The sequence below is a fragment of the Podarcis raffonei genome, chromosome 14, assembly GCF_027172205.1.
Source record: "Podarcis raffonei isolate rPodRaf1 chromosome 14, rPodRaf1.pri, whole genome shotgun sequence".
Lineage (NCBI taxonomy): Eukaryota > Metazoa > Chordata > Lepidosauria > Squamata > Lacertidae > Podarcis > Podarcis raffonei.
In genome coordinates this window covers 29,857,898-29,879,176 of record NC_070615.1, presented here as the reverse complement: position 1 = coordinate 29,879,176, position 21,279 = coordinate 29,857,898, and the positions used below count along the sequence as shown (strand labels likewise).

At 46.5% G+C, this 21,279-nt stretch overlaps 2 protein-coding genes and 1 long non-coding RNA gene across 4 annotated transcripts; 2 read left to right on the top strand and 1 right to left on the bottom strand.

Annotated features, from left to right (window-relative positions):
* The first annotated feature begins 2,593 nt into the window (after positions 1–2,593).
* Positions 2,594–10,519, top strand: MLST8 (MTOR associated protein, LST8 homolog). Of its 2 annotated transcripts, none has more exons than XM_053365259.1 (9): positions 2,594–2,990; positions 4,144–4,283; positions 4,398–4,449; positions 5,485–5,647; positions 7,022–7,097; positions 7,744–7,896; positions 8,342–8,466; positions 9,276–9,439; positions 10,009–10,519. In XM_053365259.1, exons 2-9 carry the CDS (start codon positions 4,155–4,157, stop codon positions 10,125–10,127), a joined length of 981 nt encoding a protein of 326 aa, XP_053221234.1. In that variant the 5' UTR covers positions 2,594–2,990; positions 4,144–4,154; the 3' UTR covers positions 10,128–10,519. The 2 variants fall into 2 exon arrangements, with proteins under 2 accessions (XP_053221234.1, XP_053221235.1); XM_053365260.1 differs by lacking the exon at positions 2,594–2,990 and adding an exon at positions 3,073–3,096.
* A 543-nt stretch (positions 10,520–11,062) lies between these two features.
* On the top strand, positions 11,063–11,678 carry LOC128401792 (uncharacterized). The gene is made up of 2 exons (XR_008327535.1): positions 11,063–11,399; positions 11,431–11,678. It is a non-coding gene; the product is annotated as an uncharacterized LOC128401792 (long non-coding RNA).
* Positions 11,679–11,765: 87 nt separating this feature from the next.
* Positions 11,766–21,240, bottom strand: BRICD5 (BRICHOS domain containing 5). The gene is given in 7 exon segments (XM_053365258.1): positions 11,766–12,215; positions 13,034–13,187; positions 15,517–15,624; positions 16,553–16,705; positions 17,452–17,583; positions 19,064–19,128; positions 19,131–21,240. Coding segments are annotated over 7 exon segments (777 nt in total). The 5' UTR covers positions 19,201–21,240; the 3' UTR covers positions 11,766–12,120.
* Between the last annotated feature and the right edge of the window lie 39 nt (positions 21,241–21,279).

The window sequence follows — 21,279 nt, the reverse complement described above, 5'->3', positions numbered from 1 at the left end:
ACTCCACACATGCTCAGGAGCTCTTTCTCTGTAGTGTCACATCACATTCTCCAAGGCTGAGCTCCAAGACTGGAAAAGGAGGGTTCAGGAGCTGAGGCCAGGCAAGAATTGAGCCCTGCATGTTTTAGGTTATGTGTATAAAAAGAGTCATCACAGGTCAGTGACCCAACAGTATGAACACACTTAATCTCTGGGGCTTTTGAAAATAATCTTAATAACCACAACAACTCATAGCATGCTCACTTTGGCATGTAGATGTGATACGTTTATTTTATTAATAGTCATACTTTTATTCAAAGGAGGAACAGTGGGCCTCAATGCCTTCTCCCCATTCCTCATTTCATCCTGACAGCAGCTTTGTGAAGGAGGCTAGTGCTGGCTGATGGTAACTGGCCAAAGTCACCCATGGTTGAGTGGCGATTTGAGCCCATGTCTCCCAGGTCCTAGTCCAAGACCCTAACCAGTACACCACACTGCCTCTCAGGCACACTGTCTGGGGCTGCTGAGAACATGAAAACATCTGGAGGGCACTCGGCTGCCTTCTGCCCCCTGCGCATGCTGAAACAGCCCTCCATAAAATTTCTGACGAGCTCCTCACCTTCATATCCAACAATATGGCACTAGATCCTTATCCCTCTTGATCTCTCAGTACAATCTCTCCTGCTTGACTCCCTTTTTACCCTAGGACTTTTATGTTTCTTTTTTATTTTATTGTCATTATTTGTGAGCGTGTTTTTTTTACTATAAAGCAGAGGTCAGCAAACCTTTTCAGCAGGGAGCTGGCCCACTGTCCCTCAGACCTTGTGGGGGGCCGGACTATATTTGGGGGGGCGGAAGGAACAAATTCCTATGCCCTACAAATAACCCAGAGATGCATTTTAAATAAAAGCACACATTCTACTCATGTAAAAACATGTTGATTCCCGGACTGTCTGCGGGCTGGATTTAGAAGGTGATTGGGCCAGATATGGCCCCCGGGCCTTAGTGTGTCTTCCCATGCTATAGGAACAACTACAAACAAACTGAAGTTTACAACACGCAGCACAGAGCAATTTCAACCCCCAGCAATGTAAATCATTCCAGGGGGGTGTTAAATGCACAATTGTGCTAAAACATGAGAGTCATTTCGCTATGTTCTTATTGAAGCCAAGTATGACTATACTGTATACTGGAGGAACAATGGGATGATTGTGTTCTGCCTTATTAGCACAGGAGATAAAGTGATGCCAAATTGCACACAAAAAATTGTCCTGTGTGCTTTGTCCCCTGACAACCTTTTAACGCTGGGGAGATCTTTTCAAGTGAGGCTGCTTGCCATATTTTTCTAATAATTGAGATTTGTCAAGGGGAAGATTTCCCCAGAATTTAGCAGCAGACACCAAAAGGTGAGTTACAATTGGGTTTTGAAATTGTGCTGCTGCAGTAGAAGGAGGTAAGTGGGGGAAAGGCAGCTGTCTGAAAGAAGGAAAGTGGGGAGAGGTACTGCTCCCTTTGTGAAAGCAGTTGTCTCTAAGAGGCTGGTGTCTCTGGGAGGTCATTTTCATCAGGCCTAGGCCCACATGGCACTATAGACATCAGTCCAGACCTGCCCACCTTAAGTTGTACCAGTGCTGGGAAAGTGAGGATATAAGGCCAACCTACCAGGGGTGACCCCAGAGGAGTTTGTCTCTTTGGGGTGCAAAGAGAGCTCACCTGTTTCAGTGTGTGTGTGTGTGTGTGTGTGTGTGTGTGTGTATGGGTTTCTGTGCGGTGTCGTTTGTCTATTTCTCTGGGGGTTTTGTTGTGGTTTTTTTCCTAGATCATTTCTGAGGTGAGAGGCTGGATGTTTTGATTTGATGTAATACTTGTACTTCTGCTTTTCCAGCAGCAAATGTTGAGTTCCAAGTGGCACCAATAAACCGACGATGATTAGAATCATAGAATTGCAGAGTTGGGAGGGACCTTGAGGATCATCTAGTCCAACCCCCCGCAATGAAGGAATATGCAGCTGGGGGATCGAATCTGCAAGTTTGGTGTTAGCAACACCATGCTCTAACCAACTGAGTGTTGCAGTCACTGCAATATCAAACACAGCAGCAGATAAATATAACTCACAACAAGAACAGATACATCAAAGCAATTAATACAATTAAGTGAAGTCACAGTATAATTCAAAATATGTGGCTTGGATTGGTGTAAGTAAAAGTGGTTTCATGCCTCTGAATGAAAGTGTTCCCTTCCTGGGTGTGAGGCAGGAGGGGAGCGTGGAGTTTTTGTCCCAGGATAACTCTCTTACTGGAGGCTTTATGGCGGCTTTTACCAATGCCTGTCAAAATATGTCCATAAAACCTATTTTCCCCAAGCCTGGTTCCCTCCAGATGTTTTGGACTACAAATCCCACCAGCCTCAGCCAGCTAGGTCACGCTCTCATTAGCCCCAGAACCGTACCTGGTTCTGCTGGCTGGGGCTGATGGGAGTTGTAGTCCAAAAATCTGTAAAGCGCCAGGCTGGGGAAGGCTGTTTGGAGTTTTTTTCTGACAGATCGTACTGCGCATGCCTCATTTTAGCCGCGGCCTGTTCCTCCTCCAAATGAACAGAAGGGGCTGTTTTTCTTGGGCGGCAGGCAGGATGAGTCCATAGATGCACCAAAGTGTAGAGAAACATGTTGCTGGAGGGAAGGACGTGCTTTTCTACACACTTACCTGGGAGCAACTCCCATGGAACTTATGCTTGAGTAGACATGTGTAGGTTTCCTCTGTAAAATCCCGGTTTTCTTCATTGTTTGGGTAGGCCTCACAAAAAGGAACTCGGAAGTCCAGATACTTGATGTGCATCTATAAATTGGCAAGTTTATGAAAAGACACTAGAAACGTAGGACTTGGGGTTTTTTTCTTTTGTGCGCAGGCGCGTATTTGCCCTTTGATTTCTTCCGACGCAAGCGTAGTTTGAACCGGGCAAGATCTGGCGTGCGCATGCGCTTTACCGGCTCCCTCCCTCCTCTGGTTCTGAAGGTAAGCGTCCTTTTCGTACCCCCTCCCCACCCGCCAGTCCCCAATAAATGGGGCAGGGAATCTCCCTCTGTGGATCAGAGACAGTGCTCTGCGATGAAAATATAATGTATAATTGCAAGTTTTCATTCTTATTCCAATATTTATTTTAATTTATGTTGCATTTTAATTTTTGCAATGCTCACCCTTTCCCTCTTGTTTGCTTTCAGCGGTCCAAACTTATTTTATTTGCTTCTTGGATTTAGATGCCCTTTTTCCTCTGAGGAGCTCAAAGTGTCCTCTGTTCCAGCCTTCCATTTTATTGTCACAACTACGCTGTGAGCCATGTTTGGTTTAGACTCGATAGAACTGGGCTTTGAACCCAGGACTAGTCAGACACACTGCAGCTGCTGCATCACTCCTTACCTTGTTACCTCTTCTTGGGTGGGTGGGGGAAGCAGCGATTGGCTGCATGCCGCTATTGATATTTGGGGAGCGTGCTGTGTGCATTGAGGGGGCTGTATAAAAATGAAAAAACATTGCAATTCAAGGCTGAGCCAATCCATATTGCCTGAATAGCTTGAACCCACCCTCACCCTACCAGCCCTCTCCAGTGTGTGTGTGTGCTCTGCTCTACAAATTTGATCCAGGTTCCTAACAGTTTTAATAAGGGTCTACACACACACTTGGGGTTTCTTTCAGATTCCTGCATCCTCCTTCTGAAAGATGCAGGGACATGGCCACATACATAGACAGGCAGACAGACAGACAGAAAGTCTTGCAGTGACTCCATGGAAAACAGTGTGACTTGAGCGTGGCTTGTCAGTTTAGCATAAGAACATAAGAATTTGCTCTACTGGGTCAGACCAATAGCCTATCTAGTCCAGCATCCTGTCCTCACAGTGGCCAACCAAATGCCTCTTCTGGGAAGCTCCCAAGCTGCACCAAGCACAAGAGCCCTCTCCCCTGCTGCAGTATTCAGAAGCATTGCTGCCTCTGACTGTGGAGACAGAGCATAGCCATTGTGGCTAGTGGCCACGTTGTCAGCTCTCAGCTCCTTCCTGGGCAGTGCTGAGTCTGCCGCTCGCTGCCAGTGTCTCTTTGGGAGAAGGTAGGGCATCTCCTCTCTAGCCATATGGGCGGGACCTCCTACCCCTCTCTCTTTCTGTGTCCTTAGAAACCTGGACCATGAACACAGCACAGGGCACTGTGGGCAGCGACCCCGTCATCTTGGCCACTGCTGGCTATGACCACACAGTTCGCTTCTGGCAGGCCCACAGTGGGATATGCACCCGGACCGTCCAGCACCAAGATTCTGTATCCTTTTGATGTGCCAGCTGTAACAGGCCTTTGGCTCTGGTAACCTTACTTAGTGTTTCGCTATAGCTACGTGGGCCAGCCTGTTCTGTCTTCCTTAACTACATTTGCCAGCAGGTCAATGCTCTTGAGATCACCCCAGATCGGAGCATGATTGCTGCTGCAGGTAAGTGTGGTGTATTCCAAGAGCATGGAGGTGCAACCTTGTCTTTCCAACCTTGTCTCTCCAAGGGCATGATATCTGTAACGCTGATGGCTCTGCCAAGGAATTGTGAGGTTGGTGTGTTGGCTACAGACACCTAACAGTGAATTTTCTCCATGATCACAAAGCTATGGCCTCAAGAGAAGCTAGGGAGGTTATTTCCAGTGCAGAGAAACACCCCCATGCTTGTTAGTTGATGCCAGCCCTACCATCAGGTAAAGTGAAGGAAATGCAACATGCCCCACCCACTGCCCTGGTCATTCCTTTCCCCTGTCCTTATTTGGAGTTGATCGATTACATTTATATCCCACCTTTTTATCCAAAGAGCTCAAGGTGGTGCCCATGGTTCTCCCTCTCCTTATTTAATCCCCACATCAACTCTGTGAGGTAGGTTAGGCTGTGAGGCAGTGATTGGCCCACACGGTCACCCAGTGAGATTCATGCCCAAGTGGGGATTTGAACCCTGGTCTCCAAGGACCTAGTCTGATACTCTTACCATTACACCACACTGGCTCTCCAGTTAGGATGGGAGCAGGGCTAGGAAGAAAGGACAGACACAGAAGAGGGGACCCTTCTGTTGTTTATAGTGTTGGGATTTACTGTTACAGGGATTCCTGGTTAATAAGATAAACTGCTTACAGTTCATAGAATCATAGAGCTGGAAAGGACCTCATAAGTCTAGTCTAACTTCCACTAAGACATTTATTCCTAATAGAGAATAACTTTGCCTCCGAAGTTTAGTTGAAACCCTGCTTTTGAACCCGCCAGTGTAGGTCCTACCTACCTGAGTATAGTACGAGCAAACCAAAATAAATTTCAGTTTGCTGCCCCCATCTCCTTAATACTTGCCACTGCAGCTGAAAGAGAATGGCTGCTTTAATCTTTTGTGGGTCTTGGCACGAGTTCTTATTCTGCCAGTCGCCCATAGAAAATTCTGTGCAAAGGTCAAATTTGTGCTTTTGAACTAGCTATGAACTAGTTGGGGGGTCTTTTGCCCAGGCTATCAACACATCCGTATGTATGACTTGAATTCCAATAACCCAAACCCTGTTATCAACTACGACGGTGTCAGCAAGAACATCACCTCTGTTGGCTTCCATGAAGATGGTCGCTGGATGTACACGGGAGGCGAGGACTGCATGGCCCGCATCTGGGACCTCAGGTAAGCCTCTGGAGCTCTGCTCCTTTCCATAACCCAGAGAAAGGGGATAGAGAAAAGTTTTTCTCCCGCTCTCACAGGAGACCCGGTGAAGCTGCATGTTGGAAAACTCAGGACAGAAAAAAGAAATGATTTCATGGACCCACAGGAGGCAGTGATGGCCATCAAATTGGATCACTTTAAAAGGAGATTAGAAAAAAATAGTGGAGGAGAAAAATATTGATAGCTATTAGCCACATCGGCTATGCTTTGCCTCTTTGGTTGGAGGCACTTCTGATGTGCCATTGGCCTGATACAGCATCAAAGCTCTTCTTATGACCATGGATCTGCAAGGAAAGTCAGTGAGTTTGACGATCTGCAAGATACACAGGAGTTTCTTTCCTCAAATCATGCTTAAGCAGCATTGTTGGCAAGAAGGCAGGTGTTGTGGGGTTGTGACCAATGGTTCTTGCAGCCTAAATCAGATGCTCTCTCAGTTTAGGCTGGTCACATAACACCACAGAACTGGAAGAGACTTGATGGTCATGCAGTTTGACTCCCGATGCAGGAGCAAGGTTGTCTGAGCCAAGGGTTTACTAGCGTGACCTCAAGCAAAACATCCCACTGAGTTTAATGACCTTTCCTTCCTAGCGAATTTATTTATCTATAAGAATATTTATATACTAACTCGCAAAAAAAAATCTGGTGGTGTACAATAAAATCATGTAAAACATCCAGAAATTGTAAGATCATAGAATACAGAACTCAGAATTAAATGTGGTTATCTAAAGTTTTAGGATTGCAGCCTGCATTCTGAATCTACATCTAGTGGCTTGGCTTGCCAGTTTAATTCTTGACAGTCTTGTTTAATGTTACAAGAGAAAGGAGAGTAGAAGGAAGAGGGGGAGAAGTCCAGCTTGTCTGACCTAAAGTTTGGGAGCTTTGGGAGTGAACAAACTGCTGATTTTCAGAGGGGTTGCTGTGTTAGTCTGTTGCACCTTAAGGCAAACAAATTTATAATGGCATAAGATTTGGAGACGACATGCCACTTCATTGGATGCATGAACAGTTATCCTGAGTTGCAGGAGTGGATATATTGAGGGTGAATTTTAAATTATGATGGGGTCGCGGGATGGACCACAATGTAAGTTTACCCTCTATGTAGTTCAGGAAGAGGAATCTGCACATTTAGGGTGTGATCCCCTAAGCATGGTTTAATGCGCTCCACTGAGGGTTTGGCCAGGAGATGTTTCTTTAAAATATAAGATCTGATTGCATAGGAGACTTCCTCGTGAATGAAGTTCACAAAAAGTGCTTTGGAGCTCCTTGGAGTAATGGCAGTGAAAGGGTTATACTTTGGCTCACCTGTCATTCCGCCTGCGTCTGTTCTGTTCCCAGGTCCCGCAACCTCCAGTGCCAGCGCATTTTCCAAGTGAATGCCCCAATCAACTGTGTCTGCCTCCATCCCAATCAGGTATGAATCACAGAATTGTGGAGTTGGAAGAGACCCCAATGGTCACCTGGTCCAACCCCCTGCAATGCAGGAATTCTAGCTAAAGTCACTGACATGTGGCCATCCAATCTCCAGTGAAGAGGAGTCTGTTCCACTGTCAGACTGCTCTTAGCATCAGGAAGGTTTTCCTAATGTTTAGTTAGAATCTCCTTTCTTTTCATTTGAATCCATGGGTTCAGGTTCTCCCCTCCAGAGCATCAGAAAACAAGCTTGCTCCATCTTCCATGTGACAGCTCTTCCAATATCCAAAGGTGGCTCTCATATCGCCTCTCACTATTCTTCTCACCAGGCTAGAGAAACCCAAACCAGTCAACATGAAGCCCTCCCATCCACACATTCTAGATACTTTTATTTTCTGACATTCCTATTCCACCTTTCGTCCCTTGTGGAATCCAAAAGGGTGGGTTTGTGGGTTTCCAGACAGTCACCCACCCAGGCACTGACCAGACCCAGACCTGCTTAGCTTCAGCAGGGAGGTGGCCTAATGTGACTTCAGACCATCCCCTGGGAACGTCTCCCCTTTCCATTCAGTCTTCCAAATGGTGGGGATTTGCAGGGTCTGTGGTCTTGAGGGGTGATGGCCCTTTTTGTGTGTTTCTGTCCACAGGCAGAACTTATCGTTGGAGACCAGAGTGGGGCCATTCACATCTGGGACTTGAAGACGGACCACAATGAACAGCTCATCCCAGAGCCGGAAGTCTCTGTCAACTCAGTTCATATTGATCCTGATGCCAGCTACATGGCTGCAGTTAACAGTTCAGTAAGTGCTAGCTGGCTCTGTGGTGCAGTGATGCGCTACAGCTTGCCTATTGCTTCTCTGCCAGTGTCTTGTTTAAAGAGTCCACAGTGGCTGTGTTTGCACGTAGCACTAAACCAGGGTTTGTTTTAACCATGGTTTGTTCAACAAACTATGAGTTGCCTGACAGAGGAACAAACAAGCCATCCAAAGTTTTTGTTTTCCAGATGCTCTTGCCTCGGACCACTGTAGCTTAGCGAAGGCCTGGGGTGGGTTGGTCAAACAAATCATGGTTAAGCAAGGCTCCTCGGTTTGCCAAACCATAGTTACCTCAAACCATGCTGGGCTGGGTTTGCACATGCCAGTTAGGTTAACTATGGCTTGGTCTCATGTGACAACCAGACCTAAGCCTTCAAGGGATTTGGCAGGCAGATGGCCTCTCAGATGTTTCATTCTCCTCCCATTGCAGGGAAACTGTTATGTGTGGAATCTCACAGGTGGCATAGGAGACGAGGTGACGCAGCTCATCCCAAAGACCAAGATTCCTGCGCACAGCCGCTATGCTCTCCAGTGCAAATTCAGCCCAGACTCCACGTGAGTAGGACTGGCTTTCTAGGGTTTCATATGGTGGGGGCGGGGGACAGCATTCCCAGCCCTATCTGCAGATGCCATAAGGCCGCCTGCCTGCATAGCAGATTCTCTTACCACTGAGCTACAGACCTTCCCTATAAGAAGAAGAAGAAGAAGAAGAAGAAGAAGAAGAAGAAGAAGAAGAAGAGGAGGAGTTTGGATTTGATATCCCGCCTTTCACTCCCCTTCAGGTGTCTCAAAGCGGCTAACAATCTCCTTTCCCTTCCTCCTCCACAACAAACACTCTGTGAGGTGAGTGGGGCTGAGAGACTTCAAAGAAGTGTGACTGGCCCAAGGTCACCCAGCAGCTGCATGTGGAGGAGCGGAGACGTGAACCTGGTTCCCCAGATTAGGAGACTACCGCTCTTAACCACTATACCACACTGGCTCTATAAGGATTCTTTTTGGGACCCATAACTATGGAAGCTTTCTCCATTTAGTGCCAGTGTGCTGTAGTGGTTAGAGCGTTGGACCAGGACCTGGGAGACCAGGGTTCAGATCCCCACTCTGCCATGAAGCTCACTGGGGGACCTTGGGGGGCCAGTCACTGCCTCAGCCTCAACCTACACCGGAGGGTTGTTGTGAGGATTAAATGAGGAAGGGGAGAACTGTGTATGCCACCTTGAGGAGGGGGTGAAAATAATCAATACATTCTTTAAAATCCGGCAGTATAAATAGGGACTTTATGTTATCGGTTATTTTGGGTGACACTTCTAGCCCGTGTTCCACCTGCCTTGCCCCGCTCTTGACTAGTCTTCCGTCTTCTGCTCCAGGCTTTTGGCGACCTGTTCTGCTGACCAAACCTGCAAGATCTGGAGGACGTCTAACTTCTCTCTGATGACGGAATTGAGCATCAAGAGCAACAACCCAGGGGAAACCTCCCGCGGCTGGATGTGGGACTGCGCGTTTTCAGGGGACTCTCAGTACATTGTCACAGGTGAACAAGGGTGGGCCCACCTTTCCTTGGAGAATGAATAGGATGGATGGCAAGGGACATTAAGCCCCCTGTGGCCAGGCCAAGCTATTTTGGTATCTTATGTAGAAAATCAAACGATGCCCGTCTCATTTCTCCCTCCCACCCTACTAAAAATACGAAGATTTTGAACAACATACACATTGTTAAACAGTATAGTAGTACCTCGGGTTAAGAACTTAATTCGTTCTAGAGGTCCGTTCTTAACCTGAAACTGTTCTTAACCTGAGGTACCACTTTAGCTAATGGGGCCTCCCGCTGCCGCTGTGCGATTTCTGTTCTCATCCTGAAGCAAAGTTCTTAACCTGAGGTACTATTTCTGGGTTAGTGGAGTCTGCAACCTGACGTGTCTGTAACCTGAAGTGTCTATAACCCGAGGTACCACTGTATATAATTCTATAAATGCTTTATGAAGTAGCTCACTAATTGTTACGGCAACCTTGTAAAGCTGTTCAGTAGCATCCATATATTGCCGATTGTTGTGTGTGTTTGTATGTGTGTGTGGCTTCACGGTGTCCCTTTTCCTTCCCCAGCCTCCTCTGATAATCTGGCCAGGCTCTGGTGTGTGGAAACAGGCGAGATCAAACGGGAATACAGTGGGCATCAGAAAGCGGTCGTCTGCCTTGCTTTCAACGACAGCGTCTTGGGCTGAGAAGGAAAGCTGCGCTCACAAGATTGCTGCAAGACTGGTTTTTTTTTGGGTCAGGTGTGCAAAGACTGTGTTGCCACCCACAGCTGCCTTTCTGCAGAAGAGCCAGATTCAAGTAAAATTGAAGCCACCTTAACCATCTTTGCACAGTGGCAGGCAGTTTTAAAACAGAACCTCCAGATTTTGTTTGGCGTAAGATCTTTGTGCAAAAGTATCGCTTAACAAAGAGTGGTTTGTAAGGAGAAACTGTGACACTCAGCACCAATGTTACTGTATGGGATGGATCTCCCAACAGAGGGTTTCAACTTGCTCTCTTTGGGGGACTGCTTTTGTTTAGATGAGGCTGCCCTCTGTTCCTTCCATTCACTTTTGCCCAACGTAAATGGCTAAGCGGACATTCCAACTAATGTGCATACACCCCCCCCCCTTCTCCCATGCCGGGAGCAAAGGTAGGCGGCCTCTGTTGCAAGCTTACCACCTACCTCCTGCTCCAGAAGGCTCACTGCAGTTGGAAGAAAAATGGTTTACCCTCATTCCTTTTGTGGTTATAAACTGCTGGATTGAATCAGAGGTCCATCTAGGCCAGCTACACCAGTGGGAAGCTCACAAGTAGGATGTGAGCACAGGAAAACTCATGACTGTGATTCCTGTTTTGCAGGGGGTTGGACTAGATGACCCTTTCCAACACTGCAATTCTGTGATTTCCCCTCTGCTCCTGGAGGTTACTGTCTTGACCTAGTTTTCATCTTCCATGAATTGTCTAGACTAGACCCCTCTCAAAGCCATCCAGGTCAGTAGCCATCACTGCATCTTGTGGGAGCGAATTCCCATAGTTCTGCTATAACTTTCTTCTGTCCCTCCTGAATTTTCCAAAATTGGCATCATTGGACAATCCGGGGTTGGTGGAGGGCAGCATTATGGGAGAGCGAGAGTGAATCAAGCTGCAAGTAAAAATGCAGTTAGGCCTGACATTCAATGCTGGAGCCAGGCGTGGGGAGAGTGAGCAATGGCTTCTCCCCGGAGTTTGGGGGGCGGGGAGTGCACCCTGTTCTAGGCTCAGAAGTGCCTTTATTAATTAGATTATTTAAATGCAGCCTTCCCCCAGATGGTACTCTCCAGCTGTTTTGGACTACAACTCCCATCAGCTCCAGCACCCTATGGCAATGCCGTCTGTGACCGACATCGAGTTGTAGTCCAAAAAAGCTGGAGAGCACCAGCTTGAGAAAGGCTGGTTGCGTAACTGAGCTAGCCAAGCAGTGTACCGCTGCCATCCTGGTCCACAGAATTGGAAAAAAAGGACTGAAAGGGGCATCCAGCAGGGAAGTGTGCTTGGAGAAGTGCAAGCGTGCTTTTAGCCCTGGGGGGTGGGACACAGAAGTTCTTGGTTCCTCTCTTTTCTCTCTCCCTCCCTTGCTGCTATTAACACACATCTCAAGCTGATCATTTCCTCATTTTTTGTGCTTTTAGTTATTTTCACACATGCACACACACCAGGGTAGCTCCTTAAAATGGGTGGTTTGTGGTTTTTCTTAAAAAATACTTTGTTTTACAAAATGTTTGTTTGACTCGGATTTTTAACTGGATCTACACCACGCAGTTTCTTCTCCCCACAGACAATTATTTACAGGCTTATAGCAGAAAGGGCAACACTCTTTGTAAATAAAGCAGGAGTATACATATACATACAGTATATATACACACACACATATGTATATACTGCCATCTTGACTGAGTGTCGCTGTAGTTCAAGCTTCCTCAACCTGGTCCCCTTCAGATGCTGTTGGACTACAAGCCCATCAGACCCGGGAAGCACAGCTGTGCTGATGGGAATTGTAGTCCAAAGCACCCAGAGAGCACCAGGTTGGGGAAGGTTCCTGTAGCCCTTCTTGCCCAATCCAGAGCCCTGAATTGCAACGTGGGCTTGGCGGAGACAGCAGAGCCTCGCCCTTGTGTTCAAGTAGAAAAGAGCAGAGGTGCAGAGGGTGGTCCAGGCCATTCATTCGGGAAGGTAGTAGAAGCAGATGGAGACACAGATGTTGTTCGGAAAGCAGATGTCGATGCACAGGTAGATGAGCCGCTGCTTTGGAGGACCTACAAGGAGAACAGGTGTGTGGCGGGTGCAGTTAGTGCATGGACGGCATCCAAATGCAGAGCGTTTACTCTTAAAAGTGATTATTTTTTGGGGGGGGAGTGGGAGGCCACGTATTAATGCAGCTCTCTTGCAGAATCTGGAAAAAGGCAACCACCCACTTTCAGTAATTTTGCGTATTTAAATTTCAAGATGTAGATCTCGAGCTCTGCTGCTGTACATCTCCCATCCAAGAAACGAAAAGGCTCCAGTGTTCCAGAAAGGGTGTCTCCCCACCTCTGAGCTCTTAAGACAGTGGGAGACACCCCAGCTTGTTTAGCACTTCTCATCCTAGGGGAATTCAATCTGAGGGACTGGAGCTCTGCTCAGCAGATTGAATGCAAGCCTGAAAGCTCTTAATTGGATACCTGTTGTCCACCTTTCTACATGGTCCTCAGAATACAACCTGGTTTGGGATTATTTTTATTTACCCTAGCTGATGTAGGGGCATGCTGAGAGGCAGGAGTTTTTGAATTAATTATATTGCTATCCCACCTTTCGCTTGAGGAGGTTTACGTGCCTCTTCCTCCTCTTTATTTCATCCTCACAACATGCTGCGAGATTCTGCCTTATACAGTCATACCTTTAGTCCATGAAGCTCAGTGTTCTTTACACTGACTGGCAGCTGCTGTCCAGGGTTTCCCAGACTTACCTAGAGATGCCACTGGCAATTGAACCTGGGACCTCTTGCATGCAAGGCAGATGGGCTACCACTGAGCTATGATGACCCTTCCCCAGCTGGCTGCGTCTGTTAGGGGCTGGGGTCCAGGAGGCCACTCACCGTCTTTTTTCTTGACCCAGTAGATGGGCGCCTGCCCACACAAGGACCTGACAGCCTCCCCTGCCTCTTCTGGTCGCACCTGCCTCCCTGGCACGATCCCCAGGAACTCACGGTAGTACTGGGTCCTGTCGTTGGGAAGCGGCAGCTGATCCACCTTGGCAGGAACAAGAAGCACCAAGTGTCAGGGCTCTGCATTCCTTAATCCTTCATTAGTGACCATCAAAAGGAAGCACTGAACAGATGCTGGTATAAGCCAACCTTCACTCCAGCTGGTGCCCTGCAAAGGTTTTGGTCTACAGCTCATATCACGGCAGTGCTTGCTAGGGATGTTGGCAGTTGTAGTCGAAAACATCTGGCTAAGGCAACCCAGTCAGATGTGCAGGGTACGTTATTATTATTTGAAGGGCATCAGCTTTGAAAAGGCTGGTGTGGACAGATGAACACCAGCATCTAGTTCTGCCAAGGGGTCAGGGACTGGGGAGCTGCAGTTATGTCATTGCCCCAGGCCACACTGACCTGTCCTTTTTTTAAAAAAAATGGTAAATATTTTATTTGTGTTATAATAAAATGGCATTGTTCAACCTCAACAAAACATGCAGAGCATTGCATGCATCTACCCGTAAGTCACATATGAGAAAGAAAAGTGGGAAGTGACTGAAACAGTGAATGCATCACCTTCAACTATCCATGGCATAGCCTCTCCTTTAGTAAGTGTGAGGGGCTGGAAGTCTGATGTTAACAATCTTATTATTACAACATAAGGGCCTGCTGGATTAGAGCAATGGCCCATCTAATTCAGCATCCTGTTTTCACAGTGGCCAACTAGATGGCCCTGCAGGAAATCTGCAGGCAGGATCCAAACACGAGAGCCCTCTCCCCTCCTGTGGTTTCCTGCAACTAGTATTCAGAAGCATTGCTGTCTCCAACTGTGGAGGCAGAGAGAGCATAATTGAAAGCCCCCTTCTCCATGGAATTATCTAATTCTCTTTTAAAGCCATTCAGGTTGGTGGCTGCCACTGCCTCCTGCGGGGGTGAGTTCTATAGTTTAACTTTGTGCTGCATGAAGAAATTGTATATTTTAAAGATTTATTTCCTGCCCTTCACCCCAAGGTCCCTAACATCACTTCTGTTTATACAGCTGACATATGGGAACCAGACCTTTTCAAAACAGTCTTTCATTAACAAGGTTGCCGGGTGTCTCACATTCCTCCCCATTTACTTTCTTCCAAAGTTCTGGGGGAGCGTTGGCAGAGCTGGCCAGGAGCGCTGCCTCCCTGCTAAATGGAAGTGGGGGCGGTAAACCAACCCCACTGAGCTTTGTCCTGACGTTCCCGGCAGAACAGGGGCCTCTGTCTTTCCGAAATCAAACCTCTGCCCTCGCCCCTCACCTGAAGCCATTAACATTTTGTCTGGAGGACTCTTATGCATCATTACTCAGACTTATGCTGCTGTGGAATCACTGACAAAAGCACCTTTGTTTCCTTGGCTTACTTCAATTGCCCACGAGCTGGAAAGAGGGTTTCCTCTCCTTGTCTCTGGCCCCCTCACCCGCCACTATGTTACATTTTCGTCTCCTTTTCCTTTTACTTAAAGGAAATGGATAGGAGTAACCCACTCATCTTGGCTTAGAAGGCACAGAGAGAATAGTTTTTCTCCCTCTCTCATAACACTAGAACTCATGGGCATCCATTGAAGCTGAATGTTGGAAGATTCAGGAAGGATAAAATGAAGGACAGCTCTTCTTCATGCAGTTAACCTATGGAACTCACGCCCACAGGAGGCAATGATGGCCACCAACTTGGACGGCCTTAAAAGAGGATTGGACACATTCAGGGAGGAGGAAAAGGCAATCCATGGCTACTAGTCACAATGGCTACGCTCTGATACCTTGCTCAGAAGCAGCAATGCTTCTGAAAATGAGCTGCTGGAAGGGACATCTAGCTGGCCACTGTGAGAACAGGATGCTGGACTAGATGGACCACTAGCCTCATGCAGAAGTGACATCGTATGTTCTGAATGCCCAACAGGGTTAGACAAAGACATTTTGCTGTTGACCAGAAGGTTGGTGTTTTGAACCCACCCAGAGACAGCTGTGGGAAGGATTCCTGCATTGCAGGGGTTGGACTAGATGACTCAAGGGGTCCCTTTGAAATCTACAATTCTATAACCTGTGGCCCTCCAGTTGCTGTTGGGTTTTCAGATTCAGTAGCTGGCCAGCAGTCAGGGATGATGACAGGAGCTGGAGTCCAGGAAGATCTGGAGGGCCAGAGGTTAGGCACTCCTGATTAAGATGCATCCTAAAGGGAACGAATAATTCCCCTTTTAAAGCCTAAGTTAGTGTCTTTCATCACCTCTTGTGGGAGATGAAATATTCCTGGCTTTCCAGGTGATGCTTCTTCAAAATTCATTTAAACTAAGAAAATAGACAATAGACTATAGAGAATCTGGATTCTACGGAGGCTGCTTCAGCATTCTGTGCTTACCCTGTGTTCTGACAGGTTGAAGGACATCTGGACAGTGTCTCGGTCTCGGTCATCCATCATCCGCAGGTAGCAATTGTTCTGCTCTGAGGGCTTGTAGCAGACGTAGCCCTGAACAGAAGAAACTAGATAAGCCTGTTTTGTTTGTTGGCAGGTTGCTTGATCCACTAAGTGAACACAGTACTGTCCTCTCTGCCTCCTGTAGCACCAGCAATGCACTTGGGGGAGCTAATATGTGGCCCGTGAGAGATGCTGGACTCCCAGTCCCAGCATGGCCGGCAGGCAGAGATGATGGGTGCTGTGGCCCAGCATCACCTGAAGGGCTGTGGGTTAGCCACCCCTGCAATACATTCTCATAGTTGTTTTTCCTGAACTTCTTTCAGGCACAGGCTCTGAGAGTTGCTCCATTGTGTTTCATTTGCAGAGAGAAAGATGCAGAGGTTTCTGATCTGGAAGCCACATCCTTCCTCAACTGGAGGTTTTGACTTCCAATACTGATTTTGTGTGTGTAAATACATACATGCTTAGGGTCTTATGGCTGTGTGCAGAGGAAAATGCACTCTGCACATGCCCCTGGGCATTTTATTCTATCAAAGATTCCTGGGATGAAGCCTGCGCTCGCTCGCTCTCTCTCTCTCTCTCTCTCTCTCTCTCTCTCTCTCTCTCTCTCTGTGTGTGTGTGTGTTCTAGGGGCCTGCATGTCCAACACTGCTCAGAGCGGCTGAAATTTCTCCTCTGCTTGCCAGGAAACTGCATCAGCTTCCCCTATATTTATATGTAACCTGTTCATTAACATTTTTTGTGGCACTTGAAGATGATAAAGGAATGCCACAAATATTGCTTCTTTTACCATCACAAAAATCCTGGGAGGCAGACAGGCCATGAGGATTGCCCATTCAAGTGGCTTGGCCAGGAGCACCCGCCAGCTTCACAGCTTAGGTGGGCTTTGTGGCTGCACCAGCAACTTCTCAGCATTGTGCACCCTACCCCCATCCCCTTCCTCACAATTTGGAAAGGCAGGGACCACCAGGACACTCACATTCTTGTTGTCAAACAAGACTGACGTTGTTTGGTTACTTGGGGAAGTTATGCAGTAAGTAACTGTGTTCTTGGACTTGTTCATGAAAGCAGACTGGTTCATCCGGGACCCTGGTCGGTTCTGGAAGTTTAACCGGACAACCTGCAAAAGAGGCTATGAAGATATGCAGTGTTAAGCCTGGGTGGGGGGTGGGAGAAACTGCCTGGGCTATCGGCTGCAGCAAGATTCTGTGTGCTCCCCTCCCTGGTCCTTTTCTTGGGGGTGTGCGTCTAGAACAGCTAAAGATAGTCATGGCAACAGCCAGAAAGAGGAAGACTTACGTCTTTCAGCTCTTCAGCTTAGAAAACAGATGTTTTAATGGAGTGTTTGCAAGGAGGTTTGCAAAATCACAACTGGTGCAAGAAGGGAGACGACAGGAGTAATTTACTCTTTCTCAAAACAGAAGAACATGTTGCTGATGTAACGCGCAGGGCAGATGAAAGAAAATGCTCTCATGTGCAACACATACTTGTTCATACATAAATCATTGCAAGAATACAGGGAAGGGGATACAGATAAAGAGTTTTCCAGTGGTAATAATATAAAGCAATAAACAAATCTAATAAATCAAATCAAGTCCCATTGAGTTCAATGGGACATATGGTACTCCCGGGCCAGCATGCTGAACAGCCTTCTCTCAACCTGGAACCTTCCAGCTGTAAGCAGCTCATGGGAGTTGTAGTCCAAAGCATCGGTGGGGTGGTGGAGTGGGCTGGTTGGTTGCACTGTTGGGGAAGGCTGGTGTAGAGGACTGCAACCTTATTTTGCTGATGACTGATGAACAGTTTCAGCCACTCCCTGCAGGCAAAATGGGATGGTGAACAGAGTATTGCGTTCCCTGGGTAAGAGAATCTCCTTACCTTGGGAGATGTTTTTGCGAAGCTGAGAGTTGCTGCCACAGCAATGCAGATAATTCCACAGATTAAAATGACAGAAAGAACAACCCAAAATGTCCTGGAAGGGCTTTTGGATTCTGCCGGTAAGGCTCTCTCCTAAGAGCCAAGATAAGCCCATCAGTCAAACAGAAGCCAACAAGTTGAACATCAAAAGTATTAGTGGGAAACACCACATGCAACCTTCATTTGAAGGACTCCAACCCTTTCCTATTCTGCTTAGGAAAATGAAGTACAATAAAACGGCATGACAAAAATGCAAACATGGATGTACTTGATGGATACAGAAGGTGTTGTTATGCGATATAAGCAGCTTAGGGCTTGCCTACCCAGTTTATATGGTTGTAACCTGCCCTGGAACCTAAGGGCAGGTAATTAATAATAAATTATTATTAATAATAATGTTTTGTTGACATGAAAATTAACTCATTCTCATCCCATTGCTGGATGAGTGATCCCTGGTTTTCCGAAAGCTGTGGACTATGTAAAGACAGGTAATACAAGGTATTCAAAATGTTTTTTGTCATGATCCACAGGGATTCCATGGATCATACATCTTCCTCTTTCCCTTGGTATCTAAGTCTTTGTATTATTTTGGTGTTCAAGTTGTTACTCTGCAAAAGCATAGGGATCTCATGCAGTGTAGTTATCAGTTTTTGGAGAAGTCTGGCTTGATTTAAAATATTTAGTGCACAGAACTGAAATTAAGACAGCAATCCTTTGCAGGCTTGCTCAAATACAGGTCCCACTGTGTTCAGAGGAATTTACTCCAAAGTAAAGGATTGCAGTATAAGATATTTAGGCCGGCTTTGAAACTAAAATGTTTAATACTGTACTTTGCCTAAGTAAATGCAAGAGATTCAGAATATTGCCTACACAAAGTATAAAACAGTCTTCTCCAACCTTGTAGCTTTGATGTTTTGGACCTGTGCTGGCTGGGGCTTATAGTCCAATACATCTGGAGGGCAGCTGCCTGACAAAAAGTATTAGTTTAATGTTGACAGTAAGACTTCCTATAACATATATAAGTTCCCTAAGGTTATGAAAGATTTCACTAAGTTTGATCATTCTTGCCTACGGAGTACCTTCATTCTCCAGGAACACCAAGATCTGCATCAATAGTCCTGGGGTAGGAACAGCCGAGATGGTGCCCTTGTGATGTCGTGGGACCACAAACCACACTACCTTAGACTACTGGTATTGCTGGCTGGGGCTGATGGGAATTGGGGGCCCAACATCTCGAGAGCATCACATCAGGTACCCCTGTCCTGGGGCAATGAAAGGATTTGGATCAGAGCATTCTCTCAATTCCCTTTCTCAACCTGTATCATTCTCTCACTTCTACTCTGATCCCAAGATATCCAAAGTATTTTGGTGCCCAAGTTGAGAACTCCAGGCATCCCAATAATGTGGGACACAATCCATTTGCAAGTTTTCCTGTGTGACTGTGCATCACTCCACTCCTTTAAAAGGAAAAATCCCAAGAGAAACACATCAGGAACCTATTAAGGGACTTTTACTGTGCCAAGAAGTGGCAGGTGCTGGGTTGTGGGGAAAGAAAAGGCGGCAGGGTACTTACTGGACAGGGGGTGATGTGGGCCACAGTCTGTTCCTCCATTCTCGATGCCCTCTTTGCTCCTCTGACTCTGCCTTCTGACAGTATAGAGCTTGTGCATTATCAAATCCCTCGGAATCCGGTTTGAAACCTGAGAACATGCCCCATTTTACTGCCCACCCTGGCACCTTGACTTGGAGAAGGAGCCACGTGGTGGTGAAACGTTAGATGCTCTTAATGGTGGGAGGGAACAGAGGCTGCAGAAAGATGCTGTCCTGGGCACGGTGATGCTTTCGCTGTCCTTCCTTGTGAGACAGCTAACACATTCATGGGGAACACAATTGGGGGCTTTGTGTGAGACCTTTGCATTCTGGCAGCCGCCCTTGGTATGGGCCAGACATCTCTCTCATTTGGGATGGGGGGAGGGAAGGAAGTGAAAACAAGTAGAGAAGAGTGCCAGGCTGCCCAGAGGTCTGAGACATCTGCTCCTGGAGAGAAGCTGCCATTCAGACCTGTCACCTTCCGAACCTCTGCAGCGCACAGAACCATGACTCTCCTGAATTAACATGGTCAGAAACAGGAAAAGGTTACTTGATGTGATTAATTATCAAATATAAATATATTTTTGTATTGCATGTCAAGCAAAGGCGTCTTTTTGAGGACTCTGAAGGAAGAGGAAGTAGGAGACAACTTTGCGATTTCAACAATTTGGGAAACTGGATTGTCCCATTTTAAGATGGCAGCATGGCCATTGACACCAATAATGATCAGGCTAGATGTTAAAAAACCCAAGGGTTTTTTTTGCAGAAGGTGGTGGGTGGGAGAAAAAAGGTTGTTTCTCTCAAGCCATCCTTGTCTGCAGCTGGTCAAGTTTTAAGATGGGAGTGTGAGAGGAGCTAGCGCACATTCAAATGAGGTACTTTCAGGTGCTGGCAGTTTTCAAGTTGCACCTCAGCCTCCTGGGAGGAAGGAGGGGAGAATGGCTGATCATCCATGTCAGTAAATGCAAGTAGCGAAGCGGGCACATACCTATGATAGGTGGAGAACAGGAATAAAGAGAAACTAAAAAATAGAATCCAAAGGCCCATAGAAAGAACCTCGACTTGTAGAGTCAGTGGAGCAGCTCACCAGCACTGGCCCAGTTTACTTTGTTTCACGTCCAATGAAATGGCCTGAAGCCTTGGCTATTTCCACAGTGAGCTTGCCCCAAGATCATCTGGGGCAAGGCTATGATGACAGCTTGTCATCATCGTCTTATGAAGCACCTGCCATCTTTTGCTTCCAAGCTATTCTTCTGGCAAAAGATCATACCACTGTCCTACGGTGTTTGCTTGAGGCCTATTAGAAAAAGGGGTGGGGGCCAGAAGAAAAATGCTTTCATGCAGACATGCTCATTCTCATAATTAACACACACTCTCGTGCATTTCATGGCTCAAAATTAAGGCTGGGCACATTTTCCTCTGGCACCATTTCCTCAGAACGCCCATTCTGCTCCTGCTCAGCTGTGGCTAAACAGCCCTTTCATGTCTCTAAATAGCTAAAAGCAAACCAGTCATCAACTTTGCGATATGTAGCCAAATACCGGCTCGGGGTGGTGAATTCTTTGAGGAATGTGCTGGCTGAAGTGATGGAAGTTGTAGCACAAAACATCTGGAGATTTATTTTCACTAAAAATAAGTGAAAACATGCTAAATTAGATCTCTATTGCCTTAGGGCACTAATTCTGAATCCAAAAATTTCCAGAAATCCAAAACCTCCAGGGATGACATGACAGGCAAACACAAGGCTCACACCTGATGGATAAACCACAATTTGCCATTATTTTTGAACCTAGTCTCTATGTGTAAAGAGGTACGGAGTTCTAAAAAAGGGAGATTAAGGCTGCAACTGTAGACAATAAACTCCACTGACAACAGTAGGACTTATTTCTACACAAAGTTATATAGGATTGCTAGTCTTATTTTACCAAAAAACAATTCTCACTAACCTTACATTAGGAACCAGAAATTCAAACTATTAATCTGAAACGGGAAAGAACACACAGCCAATTTAAATAAAAGAAAAATCTTCCCACTGGTGTCTCCTGGATATTTACAACATTGCACAATTTAGCTCTCAAGCAGGTCTCTTCCACATTCGATCATGATGCTACAGACAATTCAAATAAAACCTTATGGAAACAATTCCAATTTAAAAAAAACAGGGTAAAAGGCTTATTTTGTATATTATTTTTGATGAAC